Source organism: Pipistrellus kuhlii, unplaced genomic scaffold (assembly GCF_014108245.1).
Source record: "Pipistrellus kuhlii isolate mPipKuh1 unplaced genomic scaffold, mPipKuh1.p scaffold_m20_p_10, whole genome shotgun sequence".
In the NCBI taxonomy this organism is placed as follows: domain Eukaryota; kingdom Metazoa; phylum Chordata; class Mammalia; order Chiroptera; family Vespertilionidae; genus Pipistrellus; species Pipistrellus kuhlii.
The window spans coordinates 27,928,097-27,941,299 of NW_023425405.1; the positions used below are offsets into that span (position 1 = coordinate 27,928,097).

The 13,203-nt window shown below is 37.0% G+C and overlaps 1 protein-coding gene and 1 pseudogene across 1 annotated transcript in view; both read right to left on the bottom strand.

The window, feature by feature from the left end:
• Nucleotides 1-542: 542 nt before the first annotated feature.
• HDAC9 (histone deacetylase 9) overlaps nucleotides 543-13,203 on the bottom strand; it is an 817,093-nt gene continuing 804,432 nt past the window's right edge. Inside the window, exon 27 of the mRNA XM_036429233.2 lies at nucleotides 543-839. Within this exon, the coding sequence (XP_036285126.2) occupies nucleotides 800-839 (40 nt within the window). The 3' untranslated portion in view covers nucleotides 543-799. The remainder of the gene's footprint in view (nucleotides 840-13,203) is intronic.
• On the bottom strand, nucleotides 9,637-11,611 carry LOC118714515 (annotated as a pseudogene).

A 13,203-nucleotide genomic window follows, 5' to 3' on the forward strand; every position in this document is an offset into this window, starting at 1 on the left:
TCATCCTCCCAGTTGCAAATCGCATTTGTGTGTGAGAACACAGGGAGGGATGTTAGGGTAGGGTAGCTTTTCTTTTTTTTTTAAGTGACATAAAATATTGCACCATCCTATACAGTGTTTGAGGTTTGTTTGGCGTGTGGAGGGGGAGTTACGGCATGGTTTGCTCCACTGAAAAAGCCTCAGTGCAGTTCCTCCATCTTGAACTCTTAACTAGCAAGAGTCGAACCATGTGTTAAAACAAAGGCCAAAAAACAAACAAAACCAAACCAAACAAAATCCCTGCGATCTGTCGGGAATTGCTATCCGTTCATAGCTGAAAGCAAATCCTGTAAACAATCTGAGACTGTTTGACAAAAATTACCCAACGAAAAAAAAACGGATCAGAATGTCAGGAATGAGTATTTCTTAGGTTTTGCCCAAAATTTCACTGGCTGTCACAGCGTGTGTAATGAACAGTATCTAATACTGTATTAGATGTTTCTGGTTCCTGCTCTGGGCCCGGGAGTGGGTCACCCAGCATACTAAATGCATGCTGGAAGCAGTTTCTCCCAATCGTGGTTTACTGTAACTTTAGAATCACAGCGGTTACATTTACGGAATCTTTAATGCCCTTTCAAGTCCATCCAAAGAACAAGTGAAGCTGCTGTTCAGAATTTCGTGCCCAGTGTTTATGTTCCATCGAATCTGTGCCACCCAGGCAGCAGACAAGACACGTCTGTGGGTGCTGGGGTGGGGGATGGGGGGATACACAATGATGTCACACACAGGAAATATGGGGGGGAGAGGGGGTCTTGGCACTTCACAAGGCTGGCTCCTCTTCCATAGGCTCACCAGCGATTCTGTAAAAATAAACAGGCAATCAGAATTCGGCATAAGAGTACACAATGACATTGTAGATTTTCATGCATAATCAAAGCTGATTTTTCAGCTCTCTCTAATGTTTATTTGTGCTATTCAGTTATCCATAAATAGAGTTTCTTTCCTAGGAAGTATAAACAAATGTCAAGTGGAAAAACATTTTAGATCCAAGCAATCATTGAAAATGTTCCTGTTTATATTAAAACATGTCAGAATATTTTATAACTCTAGATTCCAAAATGTTCATGTTTTGTGTCTAGTTCAGTCCAATAATTTATTGAAAAAATTAACTACGGTATTTTATTTTAGGAGCAATTGCAGCGATTTCCTATGGAACCAGGTTTCTAACTAGAGCAAAGGACCCAGCTAGCTTCTGGAGGAAACTCACCAGGGCTCTGGTTTTTGCTTCTGTTCTTTCATAACTGGATTGGCTGCCTGCCGGAGGCATTTCAAATCAAATTCTGAATTTGATTAGCAAATCGCTGCTACAGACCCAACGTTTTTACAAGAAACGCACTATGGTAGTGTGTAAATAGTTTTTATTCGGCATCATCTGTGGGGTGTTCTGCTCGGGTAAAACCAAAACTAATTGCTTGAAATTTATACTTGAGATTTAACCTTAATTTGGTAACACTCTGAGGGTGTTTTAAGGCAAACTTGCAGAATGGTTTTTTAATTTAGCCAAAGGGACTAATTGTAGTAGGAACCCGCATACATGAGGTAGTTGGATTGACGAGGGAACTCTGCTGGAATTCTGGATGCACGGGAGAATTGCGTTTGAGTCTGAACTCTGCAAGTTGCTAATGTTGCAATGTGTTAACGTTGTAACTGCACTTCCATGAGGCTGTGGTTTCAGGTTTAAAGAGTATGAGAAAAAAGACGTTCCTGACTGAATTAGTGCAGGTTAAAGAAAAAGCAGGTAAAACTGACTTGTAAACAAACAATATGAGACATTAGTTATTTAATAATTTGATACACACATATACTTTGGATCTATCTTTTCGCCATCTAACGTGTAAAATGGTGTTGAATAGCCTACGGATACAGAATTATGATTACGCTGCCATAAGGAGACACTGTACATACTTGGATAACAGTTTCCTCTGGGTGGTGGAATGATGGGTAGGTGGTTTTAATTTTCTTTTTCTTCTTGTTTATCTACTTGGAAATATTCTATAATGAATTACTTTCATACTAGAAAAAAATGCTATGTTTAAAACACAGCTGCTTATGAAAACAAATGAACTGTTTAGTCATGTTATTTTATAGATTTATAAGAAAAAAAGCCAAGGTTTCCATGCAGTGAAAAAGTAGTTGCCATTTTAGCTTAGCATTTTAATAACAAATTTAAAATACTTAAAGGTTTTTACCCCTGGGATGATAATAAGATTTTAATGCATCCTCTGATGAATGAGAACTATTAGGTACTCATTATTTAACATTACCAATAGGAGAGTGCCAAATGAGTCCATGTGAAACACTAAATACTATTACTACTAGTACTGCTACTACTACCACTGATAATCTCCAAGGGAGTTTGTCTGAAAATGTACTGGATAAGAAAGTTATAAGTGCTTCGAGTTGCTATAAAAGATAGATAAAAGCTATCTAAATCATTAATACTCTATTAAAATGCTTCAAAACTAAAATTTCAGCATTCTGAGAAGAAACATTTTAAACTAAGGAAAACTAAATTGGTGTATTTGTAAACATGCAAACTTATTTGTATCTGAGAGTATGTGGATACCTTAGATATAGAATCTTTAAACTACATACTCTAATGGAGACTGAATTTTCCAATTTCTTTCCTTCTTCCTTTTTTGAGATAAAATTGGCATATGCCATAGTGGATGTTTAAGGTGTACAATTAGTGTGATAATTTGATACACACATATATTGCAAAATATTTACCACAATAATTAATCCTTCACCTCACATTACCACCACTATTTTGTGTTGTTATAGTAAGAACCATGTTGAACCTCCCTTTTTACAGCTGTATAATATTCTATTGCACTTATATACTGTATTCTGTGTCCATTTATCTGTCAATGGACACGAGGCTGTTTCCATGTCTTGGCTATTGTGAATTATGTTGCGATGAATATGAAAGTGCAGACATCTTTTCAAGGTAAGTGATTTTTTTTTCCTTCTGGACCACATGGTAGTTCTACTTTTAAGTTCTTGAGGACCCTTCATACTGCTTTCCTTAGTGGCTGCATCAATTCATGTGCCAATCTATAGTGCCGAGGAGTTCTGTATTCTCCATATTCTCACTAACAATTGGTATCTATTGTTTTACTTGATGATAGCCATTTTAACACATGCAATTAGAGATTTCCTTGTTGCTTTGGTTTGCATTTCCCTGATAATTAGTGATATTGAGCATCTTTTCATGTAGTTGTTAGCCATTTGTACATCTTTAGAAAAATATTCTGGTCCTTTGCCCATTTTTAAATTGGATTATTATTATTACTAGTGGCCTGGTACATGAAATTCATGCATGGGGGGAGGGGTTGTGTCCCACAGTCCGGCCTGCACCCTCTCTAATCTGGGACCCCTCTAAGGATGTCCTGTTGCCATTTTACAGAGATTGGGCCTAAACCGGCAGGCAGACATCCCTCTCACAATCCGGGACTGCTGGCTTCTAACTGCTCACCGCCTGCCTGTCTGATTGATTGCCCTTAACCACTCTGCCTGTCAGCCTGCTTATTCCCAACTGCCCCCCTCCACTAGCCTGCTCACCCCCAACTTCCCCCCGTGCCGGCCTACTCACCCCAACTTCCCCACCTGCTGGCCTGCTTGCCCCAACCTTCCCTTCCCACTGGCCTGCTTGCCCACACTGCCCTCCTGCTGGCCTGCTCACTCCAAACTGCCCCCCTCTGCTGCCCTGACCCACACTGATGGCCTGCTTGCCCCCCTGCTGGTCTGCTTATCCCCAATGGCACCACCTCCCACCAGCCTGATCATCCATAACTGCCATCCCATGCTGGCCGGATCACCCATAGGTGACCAAAGCTCCCCGCCCCTCCTTTTTTTTCTATTTTTTTTTCAGTGCCTCCTTGAGTGGAGGCCAGGGCTGCTGGAAGCAAGTATCTGGGATTTAATTATCTTCTATAATTGAAACTTTGTAGCCTTGAGCAGAGGCCAGGGCTGGCCAGGGCAGGCAGGAATCTTGGCTTCCTCCATCACTGAGGGCAACCCAAGCCTCCTGCTCACTCCAGTTCTGTGACAGCCTCTATCTTAGTTGGGTTAATTTACATAATCCATCCTGATTGGCTGATGGGTATAGCAGAGATATGGTCAATTTGCGTGTTTCTCTTTTATTAGTGTAAATTATTTATTGAATTGTCTGAGTTCCATGTAAATTGTGGATTTGAATCCATTTCTAGATACATGAATTGCAACTATTTTCTCCTTTTTCATAGATTTCCTTTTCATTTTGATTGTCTTCTGCACCATGGAAGTTTTGGTCTGCTGTAGTCACATTTGTTTATTTTTATTGCTTTTTTCTTGTTGTCACACCTAAAAACTAGTGCAAAAAAACAGGTCAAGGATCATTTTTCCTATGTTTCCTTTTGAGAGTTTCACAGTTTCAGGCCTTACATTTAAGTTTTAACCCATTTTGAGCTAATTTTTGTGACTGGTGTAAGATAGGATCCCGATTTCTATTCTTTTCTATGTGAATATACAGTTATTCCAAAAACACTTACTGAAGAAGTTATTATTTCCCCAATGAATATTCTTGGCTCCCTTGTCAAATATCAATTGACCATATGTGTGAGGATTTATTGCTGGGCTCTCAATTCTGTTCCAATAGTCTATGTGTCTGTTTTTATGCCAGTGCCATATTGTTTTAATTATTTCTGCTTTCTAATATAGTTTGATATCTCTAGCTGTGTCCTTTCCCAAGACTATAGCGTTGGCTATTCAGGATTTTTCTGTAGTTCCATATGAACTTTAGGATTTTTTCCTATTTCTGTGAAAAATGCCACTGGAGTTTTGGTAAGAATAGCATCGAATCTATAGATAACTTTGGGTAGTATGGATGTTTTAACAATATAAACTCTTCTAATCCCTGAACATGGAATATATTTACATTTATTTGTGTATTCTTCAGTTTATTTCATCAAATTCTTCATTGTTTATGGTATATAGATCTTATTTTGTATCCTTGAACTTCACTGAATGTTTAATAGTGTTAACAGATTTTGTTTTGGTGGAATTTCAGCATTTTTTATATCCAAGATCATGTCACCATCAAACAGAAACACTTATTTTGTTTCTGATGTTAGAGTGAAAATTTTCAACATTTTATCATTGAGTATGTTAGCTGTGGGTCATATGTGACCTTTATTATTTTGAGGTATGTTACTTTTATACCCAATTTGGTGAGAGTTTTTAATTATCAAAGATAGTGAATTTTGTCCATTGTTTTTTCTAACCATATGATTCTTATTCTTCATTATATTAATGTAGTGTATCATGCTGATTGATTTGCATATGATGAGCCATCTTTGCACACAATTTGATCACAGTGTATGATCCTTTTAAGGTGCTGTTGAAAATGGTTTGCTACTATTTTTCTGAGGCTTTTGTATCTATCTTCATCAGGAATATTGGCCTATATAGTTTTCTTTACTTTAGTATTCTTGTCTGGCTTGTTATCAGGATAATGCTGGCTGCATAAAATTAGTCCAGTGTGTTCCCTTCTTTTTCATTTTTTTTGATGAGTTTGAGAAGTATTTGTGTTAATTCTTCCTTAAATCTTTAGAAGATTCCACCAGTGAAACCATGGGACTGGGCTTTTGTTGGAAGGTTTTGATTACGGATTTAATTTTCTTAATATGTTTAGATTTTCTATTTCTTCATGATTCAAACTTAATAAGTTATATGCTTCTAGGAGTTTGTCAATTTCTTTAAGATTGTCCAATTTGTTGGCCTGTAATTGTTTATAGTAGTCTCTTGTGACACTTTTTGTGTGGTATCAGATATAATGTCTCCTCTTTCACTTATAATTTATTTGAGTTCTCTTTTTTGGTAAGTATAGCTAACTGTTTGGCATTTTAAAATCTTTTTTTTTTTTTTTTAAACAACAGTTAGTTTTAGTTTCAATGAGCTTTTCTATTGTTTTTCTATTCTCTGTTTCATTTATTTCTGCTCTGACTTTTATCTTTTTTCTTCTGCTGACTTTAGGCTTAATTTCTTTTTTTTCTAGTCCTTAAGATTAGTAAACTTAGCTTATTTGATATAATTATTATTTTTAATATAGGCATTTATTGACATAAATTTGCCTCTTAGCACTGCTTTTGTTATATACCATAAGTTTTGCTATGTTGTGTTTCCATTTTCATTTGTTTCAATATAAGTTTTTAAATTTTCTTTTCATTTAATCCTTGATCCATTAGTTGGTCAGGTGTAAACAGGTGTTTAATTTTCATATATTGGTGAAATTTCCAATTTTTCTCCCATTACTGATTTCTAATTTCACTGTGGTCAGAAAAGATAATAGGTATTATTTCAATCTTTTAAAAATGTCCTAAGAATTTTTTGTGACCTAAAATATAACCTATTCTGGAGAATGTGAAACATGGAAATAAATGTATATATTTCCCTTTCATTGCATGGAATATTTTGTGTATGTCTGTTAGGTACACATGGTCTAAAGATTAAATCCAATGTTTCCTTATTGATTTTCTGTCTGGATGATCTATTCCTTGTAGGAAGTGGGGTATTTGATGCCCCTTCTATTGTATTATTGTCTATTACTCCCGCAGATCTGTTAGTATTTGCATAATGTGTTTAGGGGTCTGATTTTGGGTGCATATATGTTTACAATTGTGGTTTCCTCTTGAAAAGTTGCCTCTTTACCCTTATATAATGATCTTTTTTTGTGTCCAGTTACAGTTTTAGAATTAAAGTCTATTTCTTTCTGATACCAGTATTGCTACCTCTGCTCTATTTTGGTTTCCATTTACATGGAGTATCTTTTTTATTTTTTATTTTTATCCCTTCACTTTGAGGCTGTATGTGACCTGGAAACTAAAATATTTTGTAGGCAGTAATATATTTGGTTCTTTTTAAAAAAATCATTCAGTCTCTCTATGCCTTTAGATTGGCATATCTAATCCATTTAAACTTAAAATAATTAATTATTCTTAAGGATTTACTACTGTTTTATCTTGTTAACTGTTTTGTGTCTGTTTGGTAGTTCCTGTCTTCCTCTCTTGATGTCTTCCTTTTGAATTGATGATTTTCCATAGTGGTATACTTTGATTACCTTCTCCTCATTGTATTGTGCATATCTACTATAGATTTCTGTTTTATGGTTATTCTGAAGCTTACTTGATATAACAGAATATTTTAACCTGATAACATTATATTTACATAATTTTATATTGTGTATCCATTAACAAATTATACCTGTTTTTATACTTTTGTCCTTTAATCTTTATACTAGAGTTATGTGATTAACATATCATCATCATTATAGTACTGGAGTATTCTGAAGCTGCCTATATATTTACCTTTACCAGTGTGTTGTATATTTTCATGTTACTTGTTAGCATCTTTTCTTTTCAGCTTGAAAAATTTTCAGAATTTCTTTAAGGCAGGTCTTATGGTGATGAACAACCTCAGCTTTTGTTTTGGAAAGTCTTTATCTCACCTTCAGTTCTGAAGGACAGCTATGCTGGGTAAAGTACTGTGCTTGGCAGTTTTTTTCTTCATCACTTTGACTATATCATCCCACTCTTTCCTGGCCTGCAAGAATTCTGCTGCTAAATCCACTGATAGTTTTATAAAGGTTCTCTTGTATGAAAGAATTGCTACTTTTACAATCCTTTCTTTGTCTTTGATTTTAGACAGCTTTATTATAATGTATCTTGGAGAAGGATCCTTTTGGATGGAAATTTGGGGCTGACTTATTAGTTTCATAAACTTGGATATCCATATCTCTCCTCAGATTTGGGAAGTTCTCAGCCATTGTTACTTTAAATAAGTTTTCTTCCCCTTTCATCCTTGTCCTCTCTTCTCCTCCTGGGACTCCAATAATTAAATTTTTTTTTGTCTTAATGGTACTCCAAAAGTCCAACAGGCTTCCCTCATTCTTTTTCATTATTTTTCCTTTTGATCCTCTGACTGGATAATTTCAAATGATTTGACTTTGAGTTAGCTGATTCTTACTTCTGCTTGGCTCAGTCCAATATTGAGCTCTGTACTTAATTCTTTAGTTCAGTTATTGTATTCTTCAGTTCTGAACTTTGGTTTGGTTCTTTTTAAGGTTTTCTTTATCTCTTTGTATTTCTTATTTTGTTCATCCTGATTTTTTTTTTGTCAAATTGTTTATATGTATTCTTTTATAACTTTCTGAGCATCTTTATAATAATTATTTCTAATTCTTTTTCAGGAAATTCATGTACGTTCATTTCTTTGGGACCAGTTACTGGACATTTACTATGTTCCTTTGATGGTGTCACCTTTCCCTGATTCTTCATGATCTTTGTTGCTCTGGTTCTGGGACAGGAGGACAGGATCAGAGTGTCTGCAGTACAACTCCATCACTGGCAAAACTGGAGCCTCTTCTGTTCAAACACGTGGACTTGTAGGTATAATATATAGCTTTCTATCAGATGTATCTCTTTCCTTAAAAATCATTTTATAGTAACTGTTTTTTTTTAAAGTAGTCCGTTTACTGCTTCCTTCCTTCTATTGAATCAAATACACATGCATATAATTAGCCAATTCTCTCCATGTCTTGAAGCATGCAAGTACTGTTAGTAGCATAGCAAGTTGGGAAAATATCCTAGATTCCAAGGTTTAAGTCCCAGTTTTGCCACTTTCTAAAAATTAACTTTAAGCAAATCACTATCTCTAGATGATCACTTTCTCTTTAAAATGGAAATAATAATTTCTGACCTAAGGGTTATGAGGTTTGAGTGAGTTACTTTAAGATAACATATTTTATACACTGTAAAATGTTAAGTAGTTACAGAATAACTGTTATTTATGTCTGCCATTGCGATGAGTTATAATAGCTCCCTTCTCATATCCATGGCTACCAATGTACAATAGTTGGTGCTATTTTTACCCAACCTTTGTCCCTAAGTAAAAGTTTTATATGTCTAATTTTTTAAAAGGTGACTTTTAAAGAAACAATTTTTACAAAACACTAAGAAAATGAACTAACTTGGGATGGCCATTTGATGTTTGTTTTTGGTGAAAGAGTATGAAGACATGCTCTGGAAATATGGAGGCTCTCTCCTTCACTCACTTAGAGAACTGTGGGCTTTCTGCTGCAATCACAAAAGTTCACCTTGATTAACAAAGACACAGTTGTGGAAAGGAATGGGGGAAAGTGAGATGTGAATCTTCATTATCTTTCAATTTAATTCTATTTTTAATTAAGTGAGGTAGAGATATAGGATGGTCTAAATAAAATCTCTAAAAGTAAACTGTAGTACAACAGTTCAACTAATTGAAAGGTATAAACTTCTACTACAGTGAGCCAATTTAACATTAATGGTCTTCTTTCAATGAAGGGCAAACATTTTATATACCAAGGGAAGATTTAGTTCAGTCCACCAATCAGGTTATGGTACTTTACACAAATAAAAATAAAAAATAATTTAACTTCAGTTAAGATATAGCATAAAATTAAATTCTTTTATCTCCCCTTAAGTGGGTATTTCATATCCTATGATTTTTAAAACAGTACTTAATTAATATTAATGTCATTTAGTAAGATACATCTTATTTTATTGGTTTAATTTTTTGGGGGGAAGGAGATCTGTTTATTAAGAGAGGCATCACATTTAACCCTGTACAGGCACAGGAGCTAGGAAGACAGAGACTAGTCTTTTGAAGGGCTGGACTTCTTTCTTAACTCTTATACAGTTGGAAATTATCTTTCTTAGGAGATATCAGTTTCCCATTGTCTTACTCCACTGATTTCAACAAAAAATAAACTTGAACGTGCTTAGGAAATTCACAAAGTGCTCTTTGTCAACATGACTTTTGACATGTCATTTCTCACGGTCTCCTCTCAGCTGTGAAGTACATGTACCCCACAAGAGAGCACTGAAATACCAGGAACACTTTGCTCAACATCACACAGTGATTTCGGTTCCAGTCACCTGCTGTGTGGCTCTCGGTCTACTGCATCCACCCTGGTTCCTAAGACCAGGTGCGCATGATGGTTTGAATACAGAAAATACGCCAGCCGGGGGCTTAGGAGTCATTTCCCATGGAAGACAGTACAGGCCTTCTGAAGGCTGGGCTCAGGGGCTTGTAGATTCGCTTTCAGGTGTGCTGGGTGTCCTGGCAGCCCCTGTATGCTTCAATCAAGCAGTTCAGCTGGGGCGTGGAACTCTGGAAGACAGGTACTACTTGGGATATGCCATTTGGTTCCACAGGGCCGTTCAATAAAATGCAGAGGTAGGCAGTCATCTTCTGCACGTAAATAGCCTCATTAATGATAACATTCTTTCCCTTGCCCACCTCAATGAAGGTGGTGCTTTCTTTGCCAGAGGCATAGGATGACGTCATCTGGGTGCCAAGGGAATCAGTGATTACCAGAGTCTCCGGATCAAGCTTCACAGAATGGAGGTAACCACAGGCCTCTGTGAGGGTGATGGCTATGGCAGCGAAGAGAATCATGCTGTTCTCGCAGAGGGCGAAAATCCACCAGCCACACGGAGCAGGTGACATTGGTGAGCGAGCGCAGTGAGAGCTGAGGATAGCTGAGGCAGTACTGCGGCAGGACTGGGAGTAAGAGATGTCCCAGAAGCTCCGCTCTTCCTCTATAGTGGGACTGCCTGCACCCTGGTCCACTGCTCTGGCTGCCACCACAACAGCCACCAGTCCGGATCCTTACTGGTTTAATTTTTTTTAATTTAAATTTTTTTTTATTGTTTAAAGTAGGGGTGTCGAACTCAATCAGAGAAGGGGCCAAAATCTAAAATCCAGTCTAAATCGCGGGCCGAACGGTTTACTGAACAGTCATAAACTGTCATTGTGATGGAAACGCAGCGGAGTGCAGTGATGACAGCGCGGTGCGGGCCACATTGCAAGGCCTGGCGGGACGGATTTGGCCCGCGGGCCTTGTGTTTGACACATGTGGTTTAAAGTATTACATATATCTCCCTTCCCCTCCCCCACCCCATTTGACCTTCCCCTACCCTTCCCTTCCTCCTATTTTACTGGCTTAATTTAATCCCTATATTCTACTTCCTAGTCCTCCTCCAAGAAAAGCAACCTAATACATGCTTTGTACACGATTTTGTTCACAAGGCATTCTTCAACACTATGTACTACTATTTTGTAGGCATATACAGTATTTTTTTAATGCAAATTTTATTTTTATATACACAGGTATAATTAATCTTGCTTAATATTCTCACTCAGTGGTGTATTTATGTTTTTCTAGTCTGTAGCTGCCAAGTGCTAAGTGGCATCTCCATTATGAACATTTGCCACATTTTAACTATTCATTCTCCCAATACTGGGCCCTGGGTTTGACTCCTCCTATCTACCCATTATTAATAAAGTTGTAGTAAACTTCTTAGAACATGCATTTGAATGACCCTCGGTGAGAATGTCTTCAGTATACACTCCTAGGAGCACGATTACTATATCATGTGCTTTGCATATACTAACTGGTAGCAAACTGCTTTCTAGCATGGCTGTCATAGTTTACCTTTCCACAGCTGTGAGGGCTCGTATCAAGGCCCCACATCTCCCCAAAAGCTGGCATGTCTCCGTATACTGAACTTTTCATCGATTCAAGAAATAATTAGTGAGTATATAGTATTCATCTGGCTCTGTTCTAGGCATTAAAACTACAGAGGAGATATAAAAAGTATAGCAGGGGACCTGATCTGATTTTGGAATTGATGGTCAGTAGACATTCTCCAAGAAGAGAAAGAAATACTGGATCTGAGATCTAAAGTATAAGTGGAAGAGAATGAAGAAGCCAGTATAGGGCTAGTGGGAGTATAAGGAAGACAAGATAAGTAATCCAAATGGAGGAAAGGGTATGTGCCAAGAAGGTCTGATGTGCACGTGAACATGGCTCTTTGGAGAAAATCTGAACCACATTGAGATGCTATTGAATACTCACTAAAAGGCTTAATTATAAAGACCAATTATACAAAGTGTAGGTGAAGATATGAAGCAACTGGAACTGTCATTCATTGCTGATAGGAATGAAAAAACAGCATAGCTCTTTTGGAAAGCACTTGGAAGTTTCTTACAAAGTAAAACATATGGCTCCCTTGCAGCTCAGCAGTCCTACCTCTAGATATGTATCAGAGAAACTGAGTGCTTCTGTTCACAAAATAAAAATGTGCATAAAATTTCAGAGATAGATTCTTCAAAAAATTAAAAATGTCATTACCATGTGATTCAGCAATTCCACTTCTGGGTATATATCCAGAAGAAATGAAAACAGGATCTTGAAGAGATACTTGCACTCTCATTCATTGAAGTATTCAGCCATATGAAAGATGGAAGTCTTGACATATGCTACAACATGGATGAACCTTGAGGACATTATGCTAAGTAGAGTAAGCCAAGTCACAAAAAGGCAAATACGGAATGATTCCACTTATATGAGGTATCTAAAGCAGTCATATGCTTAGAAACAGAAAGCAGAATGATGGGTGCCAGGAGCTAGGATGAGGGGGAGAAGGGAAGCTATTGCTAAATAGGCTTAGAGTTCTGTTTTACAAGGTGAAAACTTTGCACAACAATGGACACATATTTAATGGTAGTTATTGTACACTCAAAATGGTTCAGATGGTAAATGTTATGTGCTTTTTACCACAATAAAGAAAAATCAGCTTAGTGGATAGAGCACTGGCCTGTGGACTGAAGGGTCCCAAATTCAATTCCAGTCAAGGGCACATGCCTGGGTTTTGGGCTCAATCCCCATTGGAGGCAGCAAATCAATGATTCTCTCTCATCATTGATGTTTCTGTCTCTCTCTTCCTCTCCATTCTACTCTGAAATCAATAAACTATATTAAAAAAAGAAAAATCGTAGCATCTTTATTTATGATAGCCCCCAATGGCAGATGACTTGAATCTTTCCAAACAAGATGAACAGATGGCCAACAGCTACATGAAAGGTGCTCAACATCACTCATCATCAGGGAAATGCAAATCAAAACCACAATGAGATATCACCTCATACTTATTAGAATGGCTATTATAAAAAACAATAAGAAATAACATGTATTGGCTAGGATGAGCAGAAAAGGGAATCCTTGTGCACTGTTGGTAGCAATGTAAATTTTTGCAATGACTATGAAAAACAGGGTGGAGGTTCTTCAAAACATTAAAAATA